Below are 25,086 nucleotides of genomic sequence, written 5' to 3' on the forward strand. Positions count from 1 at the left end.
GAGCTGGACTCGATAATATCGTCTGGCTTACGAAATATATATTCAGATCAAGCAGAGTCCTGTAAATGCTATTAATAATCTAAATGGGTCCAAATGTCTAAATTTGGTGAACAATTTCTAATACTCTTTTGTCATGGTAAATGCCAAAAGGATATTTGCACTTCAATACCAAAATCTGACTATGCCGATTTTTAATATGCCATTTTTTTTATGTAGAGAATAATATTGAAACATATTTCATAACCCTAGGCGAAAGTCATCTTCTGGATTGCTTCTAACTGAATGAATATGGTCATATCTATCAGAATTTCACCGAAAATTCGATAAACAAATGTCTGGGTAAATCACATAATTTTAGGGCTGCCATAAAAGCCATTCATCTGCCTTCCCAAGGGCCATTCAATAGGGCCGCCTTGAAGTTTATTAGAATGGGCAACAGTTTCGATCCTCTGGCTTACCTTTTTTACAAGGCTTCTATAATCTCGAATGTAAATAATATTTTATTTATTATTTATTTAAAAAAAAAAAAGAAATCAATAAGAAAATTCTCTCATTAACAATTAATTTTGTTAACGTTTTTTTTATCAATCGAACAATCAATTGATGGCAAAATCAAACGTTTTCCGACTTTTGTACTTAAGATATCTACGAGTTCTGGCCAAAAGTACATATCTTGGCCACGTTTTCACTTTTAGAATATCTAATGGGTGCTCCTTTAAATGAAAACCAAATTTTCCTTAACGTTTTTCGTATATTTTGCATTTTTATTGACTTTTTTTCTTTCGTTTTTTTTTTCTTTTTTATGTATAAAACAATATCTTCTACTTCACTTCGTTTGTTTTTTTCTTGTTTTTTTTTTTTTCTTTAATTTTTTTTTTTATCGTTTTGTGATAACTTAAAAACAATTTCTCATACAAACACTTTACATGGATTTTGCTTGTGTCTGGGGGGGAGGGCGTTTCTTTTTTTTTATTTAATTTGGATTTTTTAATTCTTTTTGTTTTCAAATTCATTCATTCTCGCACATTCGTTCTTTATTATTTTGAGTCTCCTTTATTTAATTTCCTTTTTCACACACTTTCATGCAGCGCCGCTTGGCAAATGTATTTTTTTTTTTTTTTTAAACTCAACGAATCATTGTTTTTTTTTTTTTATTATTTTAACGGACATTTTGTTTTGCGAAAATAGTAAAAATTAAAGTTTTGACTTATATCTTAAGTAGTATAAGTAATAGTAGTAGTAATAGTATTTAGATGTGTATGTGTGTGAGTGTGTGTGTGTGTGTTAATTGTTGTTGTTGGAGAGCTGCTTGTTGAACTTGCCTTAGTTAAATAAATTTTTTGTTTCGTTGCGAAACATTTCTCACAGTTTTTCATTTGTTGTTTGCTGTTTATTTATTTTTTATAAATTTTTTTTTTTTCATTTTTTGTCTCTTCGTTTTATTATTTAAAAATAAAAACCCAAGAGCTTTTAACTGATTATTCTCCAGTTCCAGTTGAATGCAAATTTGATTGTATTCTTTGTCAATTTTAGTTTTTAATGTTTAGGAATCATTGCAAAATAATTACATTCTTTTTTTTTTTCTCAATGTGTGGGCGCTGTAATTATTATTGTTGTTGCTGTTTTCCTTTTGGTAATTGTTTTAATGCTTAAAAGGAAAAGAAATGTTTCTTGTGTCTTATACACTAAAAACTGAATTTTTAAACCAAGTTCCAAAACGAAAACCAAAATAAAATCTCTTAAAAATACTCTCAAGTTATATTGAATCAAATAAGAGTTTAAGGACACATTTTCGTTTGAAATTAAAAACAAACAAAAATTGGCAAATGGATTATGTTTTTTTTTTTAGAAAAATCTTTCAATGATTATGTGCTGTCAATATGTATGAATGATCATTATGTTTCAATTTGTTGTGAAAGTATTTCACAATTTTGTTTGAAAAATAGAAATAGAAGCGATTTTTTGTTTTTTGTTTTCTTAGTTTTGAGGCGTAAAGCATTCTGACATTGATTTTCTTGACAGGGGGCGGCGAGCGTAAACGAAAAGAGAATTGCAAAAAAGAAGTAGAGTGGAAATGGAAACAAATAGTTTTCCATGAAAAGTCTTATAGTTACACCATTGCAGAGAACCCAAAGACAATTGGAAATTGTTGAAGATGTTTTAAGGAATTAAAATTTGGAATTGATACAAGGAAACTTTTTGGTTTCCATCACAATATGAAAAACTTTTGAAAAGTTTTCGGACTGATAGTTTCTTTATACGTTTTGCAAGGGTATACAAAAAAATTCGGCTTGCCGAAATTAGCTGTGTTTTGGTCTTGGTCTCTGGCTACTACTATCCACTGTAGTTTGAGTAGTTAGTTGATTGGTTGTTGTTGTTGTTATTAATGATGGCACAGCGCTTCTCAAGTTGATAGTTTATCTTCAGGTGCATTTTTTTTCTTTTTCATTTTTTACATTTAGTTTTTATATCACATTTTTTTTGTTTTTTTTTTTATTATAATTCCTCTTTTTTATATTATTAGTATTAGTTTTTGTTGTAATTAACACATTTGTTTCTGTTTTTATACATATGTATATAGATAGTTCTTCGTTCTTTCTGTGTAACGCCCAGCGGAAAACTGTTGAGCAAATGTCGTGTATGTATGTATGTATGTGTGTGTGTATATAGTAGACATAAGTATGAATAAACTTTAAGTAGAAAATATTAAGCTTCAATATCAAGGGATCCAGGAGGTGGTGGTGCATAAATTGATAATGCCAGCCTATCTAAGCACTAAGTCTGTACATAATTACCCTTTTAATTGTTAACTAAATATTTAATACCTAAAGTTAACTCATAAATTCTCTTTCGCTTATTAGTTGTTGTTGTTGTGTTGTGTATAAAAATGGATTGTAGAAATTGTTTAAGAGAAAATTCAATATGAGAATGCTTAAACAGAAGAGCGGAAAGACAAGAAAAGTTACAAAATATACTTTTTGGAAAATTAATAAGAAAATTTCTTAGAATTAAAAGCCTCGCTAACTGGAGAAAATTTGTATGTGTGTGTGTAGATTGTGTGTGTGTGTAAGGAGTAAATTTGGGCCATCATCATTCTGTTTGGCAGACCCAACTGATTTCCCTCTCTCTATCTTTCTCCCTCTTGCTGTCTTTCTATCTTGTTTCTCATTTTCTCTAAAAAAAAAAAAAAAAAAAAAGAAAACATTTTTGCAATTGTTTATACAATTTTGGTTTATCGAAATTTTTGGAAACAAAGTTAGAAAAAATAACCAAAAGGACGTAAATTTTTCTTTTACTTTCAAACAAATTTCAACAGATTTCGTTTTTGTAATTTTTGCCTAACAATTGTTGTTTTTTTTTTTTTTTTTAGTGTTTTTGTTTTTTTGGTATTGATATGGAAAACAAGAAAAATATATAATATTTGCAACAATTTGATCAACAAATGAATGATAACCTATATATGTGTATAGCAGCAGATGCCATCATCATAGGTACTTTACAATTGATTTTCTTTTCATTTTCATTGTTTTTTGTCTTTGTTGTTCTTATGTTTCATTTGATGATTTTACATTTACATACATATATATACATATTATATATATATAATAATTCAACCAAAAAGCAGATGAAATTGTTGTAATAATATATCATGTATAATAATAATCTATGCAAATTGTTTTGTTTGCTTAAAAACTTGTTTCTTTTTTTGTATTCCTTGATTTTTTTTTTATTTTTCATAATAAAAATGATAGCGCAATAATTTTTTTTAATTACAAATTGTTTGATTCTTTTTTATAAAAAAAGTTTATTATTCTTTTGTAGTTGTTGTTGTTGTTTTATCGAACGACTGTTTGGTTTCGATTGGATTTTTGGATGTTGCAGAAAAGACGTTTACGTTTAGGTAAATTCAATTGAAAATACAAAAGGAAAAACAGATTTCTTTTTTTTTTTTTTTGTCCGTCATCTTTTTCTTTTGCCACGGAATTTAAAGTAATCTAGTTTAACGGATTTAGTAAAAAAAAACAAAACTGTTGCACAATGTTGTGTATGGGAGGAGACGGGAAATGAGAAGGGCGCAATGTTTTATCGTCGTCGTTGTCGTCTGTTCAGCCACTTGCTGTTGCCGGCTCACAATATTCGTTCAGATCGTTGCCGACACCACCTGGATGACGCTGCTGTTGACGCATCCGACGCTGCAGTAGCAAACTCTCGCTTGGTGGCGATAAACCAATGCGCGGCTCCTCAATCAACATCTGTTGGGCAGCCGTCGAGTGCATGAAACGTCCGCTGCCAATTCTTGGCTGTTGTTGCTGATACGAACGTTTGGAGTAAAGTTGCTGCTGCTGCTGCTGTTGATTGCGCATGGGTGGGACAACGCAATCCTGACGCCAATTACGTATCTCTGTGGCGGTGGACTGCTCATCAGAGGGTGGGGATCCGCCACTGCCACTGCTGCTGCTTCCAGCACTATTGTGACGCCTTGGCGGTGCTGGTGGCGGCATCAGCACGGGTGCTGGGGCAACATTTAGTGCTGCTGGTGGTGGTAGAGTTACCTTATAGCCAGCTGCACCGCCACTGTGGGAGAAGCTTCCCAAATAGTTGCGCTGCTGATTGCCATGATGGCCACCGCCTCCTCCAGTGTTGAATGGTGGACGATACTTGCGATATCCGCCAGCTGGTTGCTGCTGCTCCGAATGGTGGCTACGATAGCGCCAATTTTCGGTCTGTCGCTGTCCCATCATTCCATTTTGTGGCACAATATAGCGTTGTTGTTGCTGTTGACGCTGTTTGCGTGTGTAAGCATTACAAATGGCTGGCAATGGTTGCTTGAATACGGGTATAGCTTTACCACCGCCCTTTTCCTCCTCCTCCTCCTCCTCTTCGTCATCATCATAGTCATCGTCTTCTTCATACTCTTCCTCCTCATCAATGTCGGCATCATCGTCGTTTTGATATGCATTTAAGGGGAAGTAAACATTGCGCTGGGTCTTGTTGTTGCTGCAGTTATCGCTGCTGCTGCTTTTGTTGTTGTTGCTGCTGCTGCTGTTGTTTGCCAAAAGTCGTTCGCATTGTTGTCTTCTCAGCTGCAGTAGTCATCGTTGGCGCTTTCATATTATCATTTTGTTTGTTATCGTTATCGGTTGGTGGGCATGTTGCTGGTGCTGATGTTGCTGCTGCTGCTACTGCTGCTGGTTGCACTGCCGCCGCTGAGTTGACAACAATATTTGCAGTCTCATAAATTTCAGGTAGCTTTTCATTTAAATCACTAATACTATCCAATAGTTTAACATCCGTATCATTATCATCATCATCATCATTATCGTTATCCTTGTCATCATCGTTATCGTTATCGTTATTATAATCGCTGCTGCTGTTCTTTATGTTGTTGCTGCTGCTGCTACTGTTGCTGCTGATGTTGTTGGTGTGTGTTGTAGTTGTAACTGGTGTTGGCTTGGTGTTGTTGTTGTTGGTGGTGATTGTAGTAGCACTAATATCACTTGATGATGGTCTCTGCTCAATGGCCCCATCAACATTATCTTGCTCTTGCTTCTCTTCATCCTCCTCATGCGCATCTTTGCGCACAATTGTTGTTATTTTAGCAAATTCGTTTTGCTTCGATTTATTCATATTATCAATAATAAGATCTCCTCTCTCATACATATCATCATAATCTTCATAATGATCCAAATGAGACTTCTCATTCTTCTTCTCTTCGTTCTCCTCCTCCTCATCTTCTTCGGCGATGTCATCAACACGCTGCTGTTGTTGCTCATATAAATAATCATCGCCTTCATCCTTATCTAGCTCACGCCAATGCTTTTGGTGCTGATAGTCCTTTCTCTCCCCCTCTTCATATGCCTCATCCTCCTCTTGCTGCTCCTCATGCTCATGCTCATCCTCCTCCTCATCCTCTTCGCTAATGCTGTGCCTTCTTTGCAGCTGCTGCTGCTGATTCTCTCGCTCCTGCTCAAATCGTCGCGTTGACTGTGCCCACTCATCGTCATCATCATCTAAACGGCCAAATGCCTCCAAAGCCTCATCATCGTCATCCTCCTCATGGACATTAAGAGTCTTGAATCCACCACTGATCGGATATATGGCCGATGAGCCATTTCGTGAGGCATTCTTCGAGGAATGACGACTAACCGGATTGCTACGATGCTGTGCGGCTGATAAACGTCCTCCATATGTCGCCGAGGAGGAGTAATGAGCAGATGCTACTGCTGGATGTCTCTGCTGCGAGGAGCGATTACGCGTGTACTGAGCAGGCGGCTTGGGATTATAGTTCTCATCACTATACGCGTCCATGTAGGCCTGCGACGGCTGATAGATATTCGGACGCTCCTTCATGTAATCATAATGCAAAGAAAAGTGCTGTAAAATTACACGATCCACGGCCATGGCGGATTCGGCAAACTGTGAAATTTCCCTGGCCGATTGATGATTGCTAAAAAAATAAAAAAAATAGTTAATATAAATGATTCAAAAGTCCAGAAAAATCTTTGGACTCACCGTCGTATATTGCCAGGGGTACGTAGGACCTTTTGGCGTCCGGCTGCCTGATCTTTTTCGCACATAAGTATCCATTTATGCTTCAAAACAGCCTCGGCACTGAGACGAGTCGATGCCTGCTTGACCAGCAGACGGCATATCAAATCTTTGGCCTCGTCGCTAACATCATGCCATTCCGCTTCCGGAAATGAAAAACGTCCTGAACAAATACAAATCATAGATATATTATCGTGTCTGTTTTAAGAATATTGTTTGGACTCACCCTCTTGAATGGACTCAAAAAGCAACTCCTGGCAGGTGCGACAATTCTCTCCGCGATTCCAGCCGCAATCTTCGCCACAGTTGCCCGAAAATGGTGGATAACCACAAAGCAGAATATAGGCAATAACACCCAGAGACCATAAATCGCAACGCTTATCATAATAGTTGGCTTCACCTACAAATAAATCGACTACTTCGGGAGCCATAAACTCGGCACTGCCCACCTATAAAAATTAAGATAAATTAATTAAGATTTCAGATTGTATTTTATTTTTCCCACTACTACTACTCACTGGTGTTAATAATTGGGGCGTGGCTGCTGGCGACGAGATATCCGTGGTGAACTTAATACCCGAACCCAAATCAAAATCACAAATTTTAATCGGACATAGAGAGTCCGTTTTCACACATAATATATTCTCCGGCTTGAGATCACGATGAGCAATGCCCTTCTTATGCAGGAAATCCAATCCGGAGGCAATTTCCTTAATAATCTGCGCCGCCTCATGCTCGGAGAAACAAATATGCTCCTGGATGCGGGTCAATAATGGTCCTCCATTGATTTTCTCAAACACCAAATAGAATTTCTCATCATCCTCGAAGAATTCGATTAATTGCAAGATGCCCGGATGTCCCTGACAGTGATGGAATGTCTCCACTTCCCGAAAGACACGCGCACGCGCATGTCCCGGTATCTTATCGATAACCTTCACAGCATATTCCAGATCGGTGTAAATGTTAACGCAAGTTTGAACCGAAGCGTATGCTCCCTCGCCAAGTATTTCACCAGTGAGCTTATAGAGTTCTAATTTGAAGAGATCTCGGATTAACGATCAAACGATTGGATTGAGAGAAAACTTACCCTGAAACGTTGAGGAATGCAACGAGGAGCTTATACGTTTCTTGCGCCGCTTCTTCTGCATCTCTTCCTTGTGCCGATTAAGCTCCGCCTGGCGTTCCACCTCGGTCATGTTGGGCGCTTCACTTGACTCATTACCCGACACATCCTCGCTGCTATAGCGCGTCAGCTCATTCTGACCGTCTGCAATTGCAATTGAAAAATAAATTTGAATTTTCATTAATTTCGATTTCGAAATTTGGGAATTAAACTAAAAAAAAATCACAAAAACAAAAGTTCTCATTTTCATTCTCAATCTTTTCTCACTCAAAACCTACAGAAAACACATCGCGTATAGAAAATATCTGATGAAATTGCAATAGGAAGTGATGAAATATATTCAGAAAAGTTTGCCAAAAATGCAGAAAAAATGCTTCCGTCTTGGACAACGTTTGAGAGCCAACTAAACTAGAAATCAACCCCCCAAATAGTTAAAAATGAATCGCCTTCCTCCCTGCTCTCGTCTCCCATCTGCTCGAAATTTGTGACAGAGACCAGTAATTGAGTCATTTCCATGCTCTTTTCTTTATCTTTGCATTTTATTCTCTGCCCACAGCGTGAGAGGATCTTAACTTAATTTTTACCACCAATGGTGAAATTTTAAACTAAAATTGTAATACGATGATTGATAATGAAATGGTAGACAATTTCAAATATTATTCAAAAGAAGAGCATTAAAATGAGAGAATAACAAAGCTTCGGTGGGCTTGTTAATAATATTGAAATGTAAACAAATGTTTAATAAATGTTTATAAACAAAAACCAATTACATATATTCATTACACAATGCATTATTAAAATCATCAGAATGGGAATAAAACATTATCAAGATTCACAAATGTTGTCTCAGATAGAAGCCTTTAAAAATTGCACAAGAATAGGATAGATTGTGCTTAAGGACATCATCTGCGTTTGATTTAGAAGGGAATAGAATTTTTATTTACTTGTCGTCTTCTCCTGTTCTTCCTTTTTAGGGGCTTTTTGAGGCAAAAGATTGCTAAAATCAGTCTTTAACAAGAAACTGAAGAGGTTAATTAATATATTCAGTTGCAATGACAATTTCTATAAAAAAAGAACAGCCTGACTAATAAGAAAAAACCCAGCTGGTTGTCTAATCTCACAAGTCTTTTGTTTGTTGTTAACCTCTTTTTTTTGGCAACTTTTGGCAACAGACATTTTTTCATATGCCTATGATAAATGTTAATTCAACAAACTATTATCAGCTGCGACAGCAGCAACAAATGTAGCAAAAGCAAACAGAGCAAATATTTACACATATTTATCGTTAATAATAATTTTTTTTTATTAAGAGACTTTTTTTTTGCACCAACTGCGTAGTAGAAAGCAAATCGCGTGTCGTAAACAAGAAGAAAAAAAACAGTAAATAAGTATAAAATATGTGAAAAATAAATTATATGCAAAACTTATGCATATACAAAGGAATGAGAGGATGAGGAGGAGGTGGAGGAGAAAAAAAAATGCGATGGGGTAGGCCGAATTGAGTGGAATGAGTATAAGACCTTCCTCCCCCTCTTGCTCCTCTTTCTTCAGGCCGTCCGATCGGCGTGTGTATCTTTAATTGTTGTCATAAAACACATCCACTAAGAAGGCCTAACGACATGTCAGTCGCTCCGTCGGTCGATTGGTTGGTCATTCAATCTATTTATAGCAAATCATATTGGACTTTTAAGAGGCGATCGACTGGTCGACTGTTCGGTCTAGCTGGCCCCCTTTTCTGTGCAAATATTCCACAAGGCGCGTAATCAGTCAATAGAAGCCCACAAGAAGCGAACGCACGATCGCCGCCTCAACTATATAGTTGAGTGGTTTCTTGATTAGATAGAAGACAGACGAGAGGGTGAGTGGTTGAATGGCGATGGAGGAGTATCGGTGGAGTCCATAGAATCTAATGTTGATGCCATGCATCGTTGCATATGTTGGTTGGCTCACTCGATGGTTGACTGGACTTTCAGCGAGGTAATTGCCCTTTTGCTAAAGTCAACTAATCGAATAATAATAAAACAAACTTTACACACACACAATGCAAAAGAACATGAGAGCTTTAAGGGTAAGAAACTCTGACTTTGTTAGACTTATTCTTGATTTTTTTTTATTGTTTATAATTAAAAGATGGTAGCTGAAGAAGCAGAAGAGAAACAGTCGAAAAAATCATAAGGTTTAAGCCAATCCTCCAATTAAATGAAGTTGCCATTGAAAAAGTCTTATTTCCCTTTCCCTTTTTGGATTTTAAATTGTAAAAATATACATATATGATCCGATACGCAGTATAAGCATATATGTATATACTTATGTATGTATGGGTGTTCTCTATAAACTTTCGAAAGAAGAAATTCTTCTTTTAACTATAAACAAAAAATTTTTGTAAACATTTAGACAAGTTTTCATTATTTCAATTTATAAGAGAAGGGGATTTTCTTAGTTCCGGATGAACATTTCCCCACACACACACACATACACATACACGCTCGAAGCACTTATACATTTATGTGTGTTCGTGTGTTTGTGTGTGTGAGTTAAACCCATGCGAACAGACGTCATTCGGTGGTGGTGCCGCTTGCCCGCCCACCTCTTTGATGTATGAAAATTTTGGCATCATCGCGCGCCCAAGATTTTTGTCTGCCAATGCAATAAATGCCGGCAATACGCATCACCACCTTCCGTCGTGTCCGCCTACCCCCTTTTGCACCTTCCATTGCTTGTTGTTGCTTTGTTATCTAAATTTAAATTTGGCCTATTTAAATGAGAAGGTGGCGCGTCGTCGACCAGTCAGCCATCAGTTTTTCGTTCTTATCAATTACGTAAATCGACTTTTTTATAAGAAACAAAGAATGAAACAAAAAAAATAAACAGAATTTTATTTTTGAATGTTTGTCCTCTTTGTTGTTGTTGTTGTTATTTTTGCTGGCTGCTGCTTTTGGCGCCTCTCGTGTCAGGTTTTTGCGCATTTTAGTATTAAGAAATTTTGTGCAAAATCATTTTGTTTATTTCACCAAACGATCTAATTATGATTAATTGCTTAAGGGAAATGGGTGTGACAAAAAGACATAAAAAATGTATAAGAGATAAATATTTAAAAGAAATCTTTTAATATTACAAATTGCCTTTATTTGCATCATCACCTGATCAGCACTTCCTTCCCTTTGCAATCCCAACCTCCTCCCTTGATTATGATAATGACGACAATGCAAACAAACAAGTTCAGCACTCATTTCATCAGCTTATTTTCACCTTTAACCTCTTTGGTCTATAACATTGTTGACAAGAATAGATGATGAGAGAGAACGAGCGATTAAGTGAATGGCAAAAGTGTTTTTTACTTGGTTAGAGAGTGGGTATGAGGTCTGGTAAAGCCGCCACATTTTGGCTTTAATCTCTGGTTACACCCCATTACCCAATGCGACGATCTATTCATTCCAAACAAACAGAAACCTTAGCAAAGCTGGAAAATAATAAGTTTTTTCTCTCTCAAGATAAGTGTGACGAATGGGAAATACCTTCTAAAATGGAAATGAAATACTTGAACTTTCTGGTGCCACAATATCACCCAATTAACCTATGCATAGGGTATAGCAAAACTATGGCGAACTATTTTATCCACAGGCCCCACACGTGTGTGTGTCTGTGTGTGTTTGCATAATATCTAGTAATTTCCAATTTTGCCGGCCGGCTGACGATCGATCGATTTAATTTGTTGCCCCATTGCGAATTGCTGCTATTGCGCCGTAGAGAACTTATTTAATTTCTCAAGCATTTTTGTTTTCTCAAGTAAACAAAAACTTGAATTTAATTATATATAGGTACATATATGTATATATATGTATGTTTATACGTTTCATCTATACATACATCGCAAACTTTTGGTTTAACTGACACTGACAAGGCACAAACAAAAACAACAGCAACTACCTTAAATGGCCAACACAACAAAGTCAGTCAGCCGTTTAATTTTTTGCAAATATTTACTTTATATATGTAGTTAGTAGGTATAATAATAAAAATATCAACAAAATTAAAGAACAGGAAGTATAGACAGACAGGGGAAAAGTGAATGTGTTAAATAGTGTTCCGTCACTGCATTAATATTTACTGCTACAAATTATATTTTCTTTCTACAATACACATATTTGTTTTGCTCTAGTTCTATGTCACAATTGGATAAACAACTTTCTGGCCCTACCACAAGGCCCAAAACCAAACAAACTATGGTTAAAAATAGGTCTGCTCACATCTTGAAATTAAGTAAAAGGAAAGACGGCTATAATGTATGTCTATATGAAGTTCTAGAATCGAGATATAGAAATTATACTTAACACTTAATAAATTTGAAGTTTTCAAGATTTCATACAAGTCAATCAATATACATGATAGTAGATATAGTTTATCAGATTGGTTGAATCAAAAATTGTAAAGAAACCCACGCAACTACATAAGTAAGATTAGGTAAGGTCAGTTTTTGCACAATTTTATCTACTACAAGTGCTTTTAACAGTTAAACATAGAAACCTGAATGTTTAAAGCTTAAAGGAAACAATTACGTTTCTTTTGGAACAAATTTACGTTTTAAATAATTAGGCTAGACTTAGTATATAACTCATAAACATGTTTAAAAACCATAAAACTCTTAACAAACTTGTTGAGTCTAAATGTTATACATATGTATATAGATCTTTTGTAATCTTTCTTTTTTTAACGAAAGCGAAACTAAGAAAATGAAACAAGCAGAAAGTTCTTATCAAATATTAAAAAAAAAAAGAAGAACTAATCAACCGAAAGGCGATAACAAAACAACAATCAAATTAGAAACATTATCAAATCTATAAACAACAAACTTGAACAACAAAAGAATAACCTTGAGGAAATCAACTTAAACATTGACTACAGAGTCATTTCTATAACTAATCCAAACACGGACATATGTACATTTGTAAATACAATTGCTATAAAAATAAACCTAGTTGCAGCTAAAGTTAGTTAATGCTAAAAATTGATATTTATTCCTTAGGTAATATCGATATTAACGAAAGATATTTCATGAAATATAGTGTTAAAATATCAATGCGCTATGGAACTTCTGGCCAAAAGAAATGAACTCAAATAGTTGGCGAATAAAAACATTAAAATAATATGGTCTTTTTTTAAACTATAAAAAAACAAAGTCAAAGAAACATTGTTATCATAATACACACACAGATGGTAGGAAGAAGGCCGTAGAACAAAAAAGAAAAAAAGTATTATAAATATAAAGGTGAATAGAAAGAAGAAAAGGAGAAGAACAGAACCCGTCAAACGCCCCAGATAACGTAAAAGCGACAAAAACAAAGAATTTTTAGCAAATTTGTATTAAATTTAATTAAAATTGAAAGCGTGTAAAAAGCAGTAATACGAAAAACGAAAGAAGGAAATGTGTTAATGAAAGAAAAGAAAAACATGCGGTTTTTTTTCTTCTTGTTTGAGGTTACAAAAAGAGAGAGAAAGAGATACAAAGGGGGAGCTGCTGCTGTTTTGACGTAAAAGAGCGATGAGCGCCAGTCTTTTAAGAGTAAATTGTGTTCGCTCTTACATTTTGGGTATATTACTTCACAAGCAGCACTCACACACACAGCTTAAACAAAAGCATTCATATGTATGAATGTATGTACGAGAGGTCTCTCAGAGTTGTTTTGTTGTAAAGAAGCAGAAAAAATTATTGCGCCGCCGAATAAAATTGTAAAAGCAAAACTTGAATAAAAATAGCGATAAAAGGGGAGAAAGAAAGACATAAATGCCGCAAAATGATGGCAAACACACAAAATGCATAATTATATTATACATAAAATACAATCACATGCATGTGTGTGTGTGTGTGTGTGTGTGCTGTTGCTTACTAAGCCTCCCGGCAAAGCCTCTCAAGGTCACATAACTTCTGCCTGTGAGATGGGTCAGGTGCAAGGGTTCTTCAAGTGACAGCTGCAACATCAAAGAGAGAGAGAGAGAGAGAGAGAGAGGACGCAAACAGAGATTGCTTCGCTCTCTCCACTCCTTGTTTGTACCTTATATATCCTTCGTATGTAGTTATAGCTACAACGCAATTTCTTATTAAAGAGTACATTAAAGTCCTTGCACTTTGAAGACAATGAAAACTGTGTTTGCTGGAGTGTTTCTTTAGGTGTGTGTGTGTGCTCTACTAATTGGAATTGCAAAAATCTACCGTTCTTTTAGACATTTTATCGTTTTCTACTTCTCATGCATATGCATGCACACTCCTCCTCTTTCATCCACTACCTGAGAGAATAGGAAATACACATATGTACATAAATATGTACATATATATGTATGTGTAATAACAATAACAAATAGCAAAAACTAAAAAACCGGCATTTTGAATCTATTCTCACATAGACACACAAGCAAGAGATTGAGAGTGATTTGTTAAAGTATTAGTAGAAATTTATTTACCCAACATGTTTGCTCTGTATTTGCCTATGTGTATGTATGTGTGTGAGTGAGTGAGTGTGTTGTGTGGTGTATTCGCTTTTTTAGCCAAAACGCAATTTGTCTAAGCAATAACAACAAACACACAAACAACAAACACACACGCCCGGTTCGCGGTGCGGCTCGGTTCCGTTCCGCCGACACGTTGTTTTTTCTTTTTGGTTTTTTTTTTCTGTTTCTGCAATGCGTAGATAAAACTGCTTCCCCAAGAGTATATCTGCTCTATACGTTGTTGTATCCTCCCGCTGCTGATGGCTGCCGCTGTTATTGTTGTTGTTGCTGTACTTCTCTAGTTGTGTTCTTGTTCTTGGCTATTATTAAACCAATTTTCACTAAATGTTTAAGTTAATACGCAGAATGGGCAATCGACCGGACCGCATGCTTTCATGACTTTTCCTCCTCCTCCTCCTACTCGATTAAAAGAAAAACACGCGGAAAAGGCAAATTTGCATTAGGTGGAGGGTGGTGGAGAGCCGACGACTAGTAGTAGCTGTTGTTGTTGTAGTAGTAGTGGTAATAATTGCATATAATTTGGGCAGGCGATCGGCGGGGTAAATATATTAAAACGGTACCGAGATTGGAAATTTTTCGATGGTAAATTTTTACTTTTTTTTTTGGAATAAACTTTACAAAATAAGAAATTAAGAAAATAAAACACGGACAAAAAATTTACTAGCGGACCGTCGTCGCTCGGCGCAAACGAGGAAAGAAACAAACCTCAGGCATGCCGTGGCCGCAGCAGCAGCAGCCCCAAAAGACAAACTAGTCAACAAAAATTGAGAGCAATGCGAGTGTGAGAGAAGAGCCGCATTAGAAAATAAGAGCGAAAACTTGCTCTCTCTTTCTCTATGTCGCTATGTATCTCTTATGAGATATGTTGGGGTGGTATTTTGGTATGTGGGGGGGAGGGGGTCACCCCCGCCATGACGTTGTAATAATGATTTTATGTTGGGTCCCGGCTCACGCTCTTCGAAATGTGCGGAGTAAGAGCAAAGTTGAAGCGGAGGAGCAGAAGGTGGAGCGGGACACAATATATGGACACGTAAATCGAAACGTAACATAAAATGTTTGTGCGTAATTGCCTGTTGAGGGCTTACGTGACTGTTTTAATGCAAATGCAAATATTGACGAGAATTTAATTTTATTACAATTATTAAAAACCAAAGCGGAAACGACAGAAAAATTTATTCGATTCTCGAAAAAGCCGGTTTGCATATAACAAATCTGGTATCAGATCAAATTATACCCTGCAATTAAAACAAAATTAAGCAGAGACAGCAGTATAATTCATTTGTTGTAATATTAAGTATACGTACTGTATGCAGCATAACTTGATCGTTCAGCCATAACCAGGATAATGCATTTGGCTTAAAATAAAATTACTTTCAAACGCAACCTATCATCCATATTTATTTTCTTTATATCATTTAAATATTATTTATAACTAAAACCGTCATAAAGGTTATAGGAAAGTTTTTCCTTCTTTACAATCAATTTGATTCAATTAATATCAGCAAAAGTCTGCACAAACAAGTGAAATTTGGCAACTGCTATTAAAGTTTAACGAATTTAAATTGCGTTCTATTAAAAATAATTCTACACACACACACACATACATATGTACATATACACCGATAGAAAGACAGACAGCTCACTAACACATGCATTCAATTACATACGAATGGGTTTGCCAAAAACAACAACTGGCAGAAATGTTGATGGGTGTGAAAAGAGGAGATGGTGGAGGAGTGTGAGGGAAAGCGATAACAGAGACTCGGACTGACATAATCACAGAACGAACACGTTGTTTTTTTTGTTGTTTGTTTTTGTTTTTTAGCTTAGCCTGAAAAGAGAGCCAAATACTTCGGGAGAGAGAGAGGGTCAGTGAGAGTAGGATCCCCTAAGCACAACAAAAAGAGAGAGAAAGCCCCAAGCCTGCAAGTAAACCAGCTGGGCGACAAACAGCCGCTTTGTCGCTACTGCTGCTGATGTGTAGCCCAAAACAAAAATAACAACAAAAGCGACAAGTGGTGGCCCCCCTTTGTCAAGTAAAAAGCGGGGGCAGCAGCGAAAAGGAAAAAAACACAGTCATGGCTGCGCATTGAAAAATAAAAAGACCGGTATGACCACGCACGCAACACAGCATAAGAGAGTCAGCAGCAGAGGTATATATAGAGAGAGAGAGCAGTAGAGCGAGAGTGGCCCCCTTCAATTCATACTCCAACACAACGACATACATACGTCGTCAGATACTCTCTCTCACAAAGTCCATATGAAAGTGTGAGGGAGAAACAAACACGTACACACACACACATGCAAATTATCACGTAGGCCTTATGGCTGAAGTGCTTTTGTTGGAGGCGGGGGGGACAGCTGACAAGAGAAAAAATCGAGGTTAGCAAACACATACTTTAATATGTACGTATGTATTATAAATGTATGTGTGTGCACATGTATATGTTTGTAAAATCGCCTGATATGCGCGAATTGTCTGCGAAAACAAACAACTATGAAAGAAAAAGGGCACAACAAAAAACAGCAACAACAATTAAGATTAACAAATTGTTTAAATGTATGGACACACACGCATACATATGCATTAACAGAGTTGCCATATGCAATAAATGTAGAAAACAAACAACTTTATTGGCCTGGCCCTCTGTAAAACATTTACATAAACATACATATTTATGCGGGTGAAAAAGAGATGGAAAGCATGCGCTGCAGAGATGTAAATACAAATGTACATGACGTGGGGCACGTACGCACACAAACACAGTTATCATCAAATGTCCTCCAGATTTGGATTAGTTTTTGTTTTGGTTTTTGTTGAAAATAAACCAAGGACTACTGGGCCAAAGTGGCTTTTACCTAAACATCTAGCCTTGTTTCAAAAGGACAAAGCAATAAATTGGTCAATGTTTGCTAAAACATAAATCTTATTCATTTCGTTTTCGCTTTTCTCGTAATTTTAAATTCAACCATAATGCGAACCACTGTGCTTTGGGGTTAGCCTGCATGTCTACATGACAAACACTCATCATTAAGAGGTGTGGAGGTGAGGGCGAGGGCTCAATTGCTGACGTAGCCAACAACACTGACATCTTGCTCTCTCTCTCTCTTTCTCTCTCAGCCTCTGGGCTCATTCAGTTGACCAACGCAGAGTGGCAATTAGCCAAGTGAACCACCCACAATGTAGCCCGTGGGCTCTTGTCACATCAAAATAACAGGAACACCACACACACACACAGACACATACGCAATCTGTACATGCATCTATCGCTCTCTTTCTTTCTCTTTTTAAACTCTTTTTTTTTTGCGAAAAAAATTCAAAATAAATTATTGGCATCATGACGCCCCCATTTTCTTTTTTTGGCCTGACTGGCGCGTGCAGTCAAGCGACAGCTGCAAATTGCTGGCGAAATATATTGATCACCCTCTCTCACTGCCTGCCTACCCCCTCCCGACCCCAACACACACCCGCTGAAGTTCAATTTAAACATTCACCTCAGTAAACGTGCTTTTTATCGTTTTTTTTTTTTGTTTCTTGTTGTTTTTGCTGTTAAATATTGCTATTATCATCATCATGCACTGCGCTCGGCTGCAGTTGCAGTCGCTGTCGTGTCTCTGTTGCAGTCTCTGCTAACTTTGCAGTCGCTGCCAACTTTGGCGTTCTATTTTAATTTTTTTTTTTTGTTTTTAGTTGCAAGCAAAGCGTCTCAACCAAAGTGCAATAAACGTCATCAAGGTTGCCCGCTGCTGTGTGTTGCAGTTTCTAGCTTTGCCATTGGCTTTTGTTTAAACAACTTATATCGATCTGTTGCTGCTGCTACTGCTGTTGTTGTTGTAGTTGCTGCACGACGACTATGAGTGAATCATTTTTGTGAATTTAATTATTTTTTTTATTTTGTTTTTTATAGCTCTGACACATTCAACAACTTTGGGACTACAGATAGTAGCTAGCTATCTCGCTTGCACATGCAAATGGATTTCATCAATTTGTCAATTCCGGAAATAAGCTTGGTCGCGCACAACAACAAACAGCTCAGCAGACATCTACATAGATTGTACACATATAAATTTACTTAGTACATTCATCCCACCAATATATCATTTCACGCCTGTCTACGTTTTGCCTGCGACGTCTTCGTCATTTTCTGGGGAAAGTTTTTCTGGGTCTGGGCAGCAGACATAGCAAATGCAGCAGCAGCAGCAGCGGAGGCAGCAACAGCTGTTTGCTCATTAACATTTTCAACAAAAATTGTATCTATATCTAGAGAGCAAGAGCCCCAGCAACAACAACAGCAACAACCCACTACTACCACTTAAAAGAGTGCTCAAACGAAAACTCGTCCACCATTGTATGTAGATAAGAAATTTTTGTTAATTAACTTAAAGGGCCGATTGCATAATACCCTATCTCTGGTTAGAGTAAAGTTTTACAAGGCAAAAGCGATTAACCTTTCTAACAGTCCAACAACTTTTCATAACTACAAAATGGTAAAATATTTCTTTATAATCAATCCTTATTTTACAAGAATTTGTATATACCTTTCATCACTATACATAGTTACTGGGTATATATTTGCTTTGGGCCAGCTGCTTGATGCCACTGACAAACGGGTTATTAAAAGATAAATAATAGAAAACAACAACCGAACCAAACCAATGAGAACGATTGCAGAAGATTCTAGAAATAATTGAATTCCAAAACAATGTCTAACAAATAATACAGACACTCTTATATTCTAACTGAACAAAAAATGAATTAGTAAACAATTTTTTATGTAGACATAATACTCTAATTTTTAAGGGCGATTTCAAATCTTAAACTTAAATGAATGCAATATGTGTAATATAAAAAGAATGATTTTTGAGCGATTTTCAACCAAATATGTAAATATATTTTTATGGTGGCAAAACATGTAAGGGTATTTGTGAGTTAGACGACCTTAATTTAGTCAACAACAGAACAATTTATTAACGTCATTCGTCAGATAAAATTTTGCAATTGAAAGAACGCTTATTTTATGTTTTTTTTTGTAAGGGGAAAGCTTCTAACGAGAGAGAGAGAGAGATGGTAAACCTTACTTTTTACTATTAAAAAGATATTGTGGGAGCTGTACATCGAGCGTTGGTTAAGAAAAAATAATTTATTTTTTTTAAATTTTACTTGCAAATTCTGTGACTTGAAAATTTAATACCTGCAGCTTATCTATGCAAAGTTTAAGGCGAGAGTATTATAATTTTCCCCTAACAGATGTCAGCAGTTTTTATAAACTTGTTATGAGAACCAATTATTTGTGCACATTTGTCAATTGTATTTACAGTTATTGGAGACGTTTGTAAATAAATAAATAACTGACATACATATGTACATATATATATATATGTTCATTTGAGTAAAAGTATTTCCTTTGTTTTTTTTTTTTTTAATATAAACAATATCACTTACAATTCCCCATACCACAAAGATGGAATTTTATTATATATAAACATGTATATTATATATCAATTGACTTGTGATGCAATTGTATTGTTAGAGAGTTGATAAAATACAACAACAACACAACACGTGTTCATCGAGGGAATCGATAATTATATACCTACATACATATAACGGTAACAACACGCCACAAAACAAAAGGGTGGGTGCTAACATCTGATAATATTGCTGACGTGGACAAAGAATAATGGCAAATTTGAATAAGATACCATTAGAAAAATCGAGTAGAAAATTTCCTGTGATCTTTGGACCGACAGTCGGTGTCCGTCCAAGTGAATATCTAATGTATTTCATAATGTCAAAGACCTTTTGAATTCTATGTGCTGCTGCAGTAGGCAGAATGGTGCTTAGCTGTTTGCTCTGCCACTAAAAATACATTTAAACATACAATCACACACACACACATAAACGCACACACATTCACATTTGCATTTATGTTGCATAGTGGCAAGTACAATGCACTTTGGGCCTTAAAATCATAATGGAAATCCGAAAAGAAGTTTCCAGATAAATCAGTCAGGTGATCAAAATTGAAGCACATAGTACATATGCTAAATAAATTTGTTAGGGAATGAGGTTAACAGTTTAAAGGGTTGAGTTGACGAGGGGGTTGAAGTGTGCGTATGTGTGTGTGTTAGCGGCAGCTGCCGAGAACTTTCCAAACAAATTGACTTTTGTACAGCTTTAAAATTAAGAAACTAAAAATCAAGAAGAGAGCTCACAGTATGAGATAGATAGAGAGAGAGAGGTAAAAAGTGTAGGATAAACTTGATATTCAACACATTCACACAAATACACATATACACTCACCTGATTGACTCTGACTGCAGCTGTTGTCCGTATTGCTGCAGGAAACGCCGCTGCCGCCTACGCCGCTATCCGCAGAGCCGCTGCTAGCATGATGGTTGTTGTTGTTACCATTACTAACATCTCTGCCGCGTCGCAGCGAAGTCATGTTAAACTCCTCTGCTGCAGCAGCTGCTGTGCTGACAACAAGAAATGCCTGCTGCTGCTCTCGCTGGGTCTAGCTGGTCTCTCTCGCTCTTTGCCTGCGCTCATTCAAAATGGTGGCTGCTATTTTTTTTTTTTTTTTTTTGTTTTCTTATTTTTGTGTGTGTGTGTGTTTCGCCTGTTTCTTCGTCGTCTTATTCTTCTTCGTTAAATCCAATTGCCAAGTTTTAGTTGTTGTAATTTAAGTTGGTGTTCTTCTATTGCAGTGCTTACTGTATGTGGGTGTTCTCGGGTCGGACAGTATGCAAATTGCGCAGCAGAGCAGAGAATGGTTGTTGCTTTTTATTTTCTCGCTTAACATTTGTTTTTTTTGGGCTAATTTCATTCACTTTTTTGGCTGCGCTGCTGGCGTCGGTCGGTTTGTGGTCGAATGGTTGTTGTTGCTGCTGCTTGGATTTCTCATCACATAGGCGAAAAACTAACAAAAAATCTTATCTGGATTTATTCCTTTTGACTGCGTTTCACCTTTTCTTTTGCATATATTTGTGTAGGTGTATCGCTCTCTTCAGGCTTGGCTGTGTGAGTGTGCAGATATATTCTTATTGCAAATTTGCTGATGATGGGTGGTGTTACGGATGTTGTTGTTGCTTCTATTGCTTAGTTGTTGTTAATAATTTTTCTGCTGGTTACAACACAAAAAAAATCGCTGAAATAGCGGACAAAAGCCGTTTTCTTTGCGTTTTTCGCTTTTTACAATCTCTTCCAGCTACCGATCCATTTTTCTTCGCAGATGATTTCCGACTAACTGTAAATTCGCCCTCTCGCCGTACAAACATATGTTTTATCGCCGCAGTTTTTCGCCGTTAAAATCTTGCCATCTCGCCGCATTTTTTTGCCCTCTCGCCGTAAGTTTTTGCCCTCTTTTTAGTATTTTTGGCAAATGACTCTGGTATTTCTGGTATAAAGTGGGACCGTTTTTTTTGGAAAAAAAAAATCAACATAGGGCTCGAGAGGGCGCCACCTCAACTTTCAATAAAAAGTGGCCAGATGGCGAAATTTCGAACTCGAAGTATCGATCAAATTTATAAAGTACGTTAGATCGATGTAATCGGCGAAACAGTGATGACACCATCCACTCGTAGCTTTTTTATCGATTGTCCTGACACAGTTCTTTTTTAGCTGGAAACAGCTATTTTCAGCTATAGAGCTGACTTCTTCTCTGCTTCGGCGAATTGGGGATTAGGATGAGTAGGCTGGCCACACTAATAAGAAAACTATCGACTTTAAGGCCACAATAGGCTTTTAAATTTCAAAACATTAGAAAAAACTATAACGGATGTTAAAAGTTTATGTATACCACCTACTTTAGAAAGAATAGTAATTAGTTGTTATTTTTAATTCCCTAGAAATAATATATTTCTAGGTTGAATTTTTCTACTTACTGCGAATTTCAATTAATTTATGGCTAATGTACAAGAAATATATACACATCTGTCGCTTAATTATCAATTTGGTTATTTAAGCGTGAATTTAAAGATGATTATCAATATACATTCAATTGTATTTCAGTTCTACTTATTTTTCAATTTAATAACCCCTTTTTAAATAGGCATCAGCATTTCATTATCCGGCATTCGTTCCCATCTCTCAAACCCAAGTGCAATGTTTTTAAAATACATTTTATTAATTTGTTTAATTGTGGTTTTGGTAATATTTTATTAATCTATAAAAACTACTGCTTATATAATTTTTTCCTACAGATCAATGCCGGCTTGGAGTTTAAGAATATAAAATGTGAAATTGTTGACGAAAAACTTGGTAAATTTGAATATTGTTACCTTAGATCGGTGAATCGTACTTACAAATATTTAACGGCAAGATTGAATGTATATAAAAACCCTATAACAAAAGTCAAGGTAGGTAAACATCTAAAAAGAAAGTTTCATTAATTACAAAATATTTTTGCAACATTTTCAGCTGGTAATCGGACTACAAAAACGATCGAGTGGCTATAAGCCATTTCTATATAGTTTCACTTTCGATGGTTGCCAACTGTTGGAGAACTATAAAGGTAACAATGAAGTGGCCAAACTTTTCCTACGAATATTTTTCACATATTCGAATATCAATCATACCTGTCCATTCGATGTGAGTATTAACTGAATCAGGGTCGACAATCAATTAATATTATTTATAATTACAGCATGATTTAATTATGGATAAACTTCCAACTAGTTTTCTACAAAAATCAATTTTAGAAGTTTTACCCTTTCCAGAGGGGGACTATGCCTTTTATACTCGATGGAATGTAAATGGTATACATTGGTGCAATGTAACAGTTTATTTTACAATGTCATGAATGCATAAATATAAACACACATATGTACATACATATATATGTATTTTTAACACATTCACATATACATATGTATGTAATATGACAAACACCAAATTAAACATCCATTTGAAATTTAGCACTCCAGCACTACTAGCAGTCAACTGTGACAACTTTTAATAAATAATATCAATAACTTTTAATTGCTTTTTGATTATACCTATTTTTGGAACATTCAAATGTATAATGGGTTGATAGATATCATTAACAGATAATTAAGCCAAAGAGTATAAAATTTTTATTTGTTAACTTTCCTTTTCTGCTGGCTCTAAAAACTTAAAGCCCTTAGCATTAGTATTATCCTGCAATATGGCAAATCCTTTACTGCCTATGATAAAAGTTTCCTAGTTTTTTGAATTGAAAAACTTGCTAAATTTTAGCATTATTTTGAGTTGATTATAATTTATTAGAATTTTTATTCAAGTACAAAGTTATATATATACTCATTATTAATTAATTCAAGTAAATATATTCAAAGTGTCTGTGTTCAGTTGTTTATTAAGTACAATTTACTGTTTTTCTATTTCTATTTTGTTTTCCTTTCTGTTTTATTATTCATTTATTGGTTTCAAAACTTTGCCATGCAACAGCAGTTTTTTTTTTCTTTTCTTTTCATTATTTTATCAGTTGAAACTTGAGTTTTTCTTTCATTAATTTTATAATTTTTTCGTTTTAATTTTTTTTTTTTTTTTTTTTTTTTTTTTTTTTTTTAGATCACAAACAGTAAATGTGTGTAAAAATGGTCTTAAACGAGAGTTGTAATTGTAATTAAATCGAATTAAACATATGAAAACCAAGATTTACATTGAAGTTTTTTATTTTTCCTCATTTTTGAATTTCTTATAATTTTATTTTTGTTTTTCTGTAATTGTAATTATATATATAAAAAATATTGTAGCTGAAAGCTGCAGCTGCCAATTTGCCAATCGACTGCGTTTCTTTTTGTTTCATTTTTTTTGGTTTTTTTTTTTTTTGGGTGTGTGTCGGTTTTTAATTTCGAAAATATTTGTTTTCCATTTTTTGTTTTTGTTTTTGTATGTGGTAATAATATTATTTATAAGCCTAGCCTTAAACAAAAGTTTGTTCGTCACCGAACTCCTACCTTTCAAACCAAAATCCTCCATCATTCATACCATTTTTTTTGTTTTTGTTTTGTATAACACACATTCTTCATTATATTCTTCTCATATCGGATACAAATCACGATTTCGAAATTTTGCTTTTAAACGCTACGGTTGCCTTAACTTCAGTCCTTTCGCAGAAAAACCTAATCTTAAAATTGTTTAGTTTTATGTTTCATTTTAGTTTGTGTCAACATAAGTTTTTTGTTTTTGTTTTACAATTTGTTTCATTTCATTACATTATCTCTTGTTTCTTCATTAATTTTATATAGTTGTATACTAAAAATTATTATTATTATTATTTATTATGTATACGTTTTTGTTTATTTTTTGTTTGCATTAAGGCCAAAGTTTTCTCAGTGAGAAAAAACAACGACCTAAAACGCTTCCTGCTTTATTTTGTTCATTCTTTTATTAATTAATTAATGCATTTTTCCCAGTTATTTTGTTTTTTTCGTTTTTGTTCACCTTCTAACTACAATTATAACTTCATCTTTGGCCGCATACTTCCTTTTCGTTTTCGCTGTTCGCATTTTTTGTTTGTAAATATTTTCATTCATTTATGTAATTTGTTTCATTTTATATTGTATTAGTAATTATTATTATTATTTTGTTTAAATTCACTAAAAGTTGCATGGACTGTTTGTTTTGTTTTTGCTTTTGCTTTATCTGTATTTATCTGTCTGTTTATACCTTCATCAAAAACCAATGTGAATGTGGAAAAATATGTGATTTCATAGATTTTTGCTTTTCATTTTGTTAATTTTTTTAGTTATGCATATTTGTTTGTTGTTCTTGTTGTATTTATTTTGTTTTTTTTTTTTATTATATTATATAAAATGCCAAAAATTTGTGCAAATTTCTAAATGTTTTCTTCTTTTTTTGCGTTTTTACACTAAAAATATTTTTTGTTTTTGTTTTTTTGTTTTAACTTTAAAATGTAGGTTTT

General features: G+C 35.1%; 2 protein-coding genes across 4 annotated transcripts; one reads left to right on the forward strand and one right to left on the reverse strand.

Moving 5' to 3' along the window:
• Positions 1-927: 927 nt before the first annotated feature.
• Positions 928-21,425, reverse strand: Lk6 (Lk6 kinase). 3 transcript variants are annotated; one of them, XM_068300602.1, is made up of 7 exons: positions 20,481-21,425; positions 7,637-7,816; positions 7,068-7,579; positions 6,776-6,998; positions 6,514-6,712; positions 5,036-6,448; positions 928-4,998 (listed from the first exon to the last, which is right to left on the reverse strand). In XM_068300602.1, exons 1-7 carry the CDS (start codon positions 20,623-20,625, stop codon positions 4,107-4,109), a joined length of 3,564 nt encoding a protein of 1,187 aa, XP_068156703.1. In that variant the 5' UTR covers positions 20,626-21,425; the 3' UTR covers positions 928-4,106. The 3 variants fall into 3 exon arrangements, with proteins under 3 accessions (XP_068156703.1, XP_068156701.1, XP_068156702.1); XM_068300600.1 differs by lacking the exon at positions 20,481-21,425 and adding an exon at positions 14,129-14,879 and having other exon boundaries at positions 4,881-6,448; XM_068300601.1 differs by lacking the exon at positions 20,481-21,425 and adding an exon at positions 7,951-8,057 and having other exon boundaries at positions 4,881-6,448.
• LOC137585981 (uncharacterized) lies at positions 20,898-23,126 on the forward strand. The gene is made up of 5 exons (XM_068302043.1): positions 20,898-20,921; positions 22,382-22,537; positions 22,599-22,769; positions 22,825-22,929; positions 23,097-23,126. The coding sequence occupies exons 1-5, from the start codon at positions 20,898-20,900 to the stop codon at positions 23,124-23,126; spliced, it is 486 nt and encodes a 161-aa protein (XP_068158144.1).
• Positions 23,127-25,086: the final 1,960 nt, after the last annotated feature.

Source organism: Drosophila tropicalis, unplaced genomic scaffold (genome assembly GCF_018151085.1).
Source record: "Drosophila tropicalis isolate 14030-0801.00 unplaced genomic scaffold, ASM1815108v1 contig_878, whole genome shotgun sequence".
NCBI classification, from domain to species: Eukaryota; Metazoa; Arthropoda; class Insecta; order Diptera; family Drosophilidae; genus Drosophila; species Drosophila tropicalis.

Excerpts from the sequence above, each read along its gene's own strand:
- Lk6 (XM_068300602.1), bottom strand. The coding sequence starts at position 20,625 with ATGACTTCGCTGCGACGCGGCAGAGATGTTAGTAATGGTAACAACAAC. Across the intron at positions 7,817-20,480 it reads CTGCAGTCAGAGTCAATCAG|ACGGTCAGAATGAGCTGACG; the intron begins GTGAGTGTATAT and ends TTGCAATTGCAG. Across the intron at positions 6,713-6,775 it reads TTTTGAGTCCATTCAAGAGG|GACGTTTTTCATTTCCGGAA; the intron begins GTGAGTCCAAAC and ends GTATTTGTTCAG.
- LOC137585981 (XM_068302043.1), top strand. The coding sequence starts at position 20,898 with ATGTGGGTGTTCTCGGGTCGGACA. Across the intron at positions 22,538-22,598 it reads ACCCTATAACAAAAGTCAAG|CTGGTAATCGGACTACAAAA; the intron begins GTAGGTAAACAT and ends CAACATTTTCAG. Across the intron at positions 22,770-22,824 it reads ATCATACCTGTCCATTCGAT|CATGATTTAATTATGGATAA; the intron begins GTGAGTATTAAC and ends TTATAATTACAG.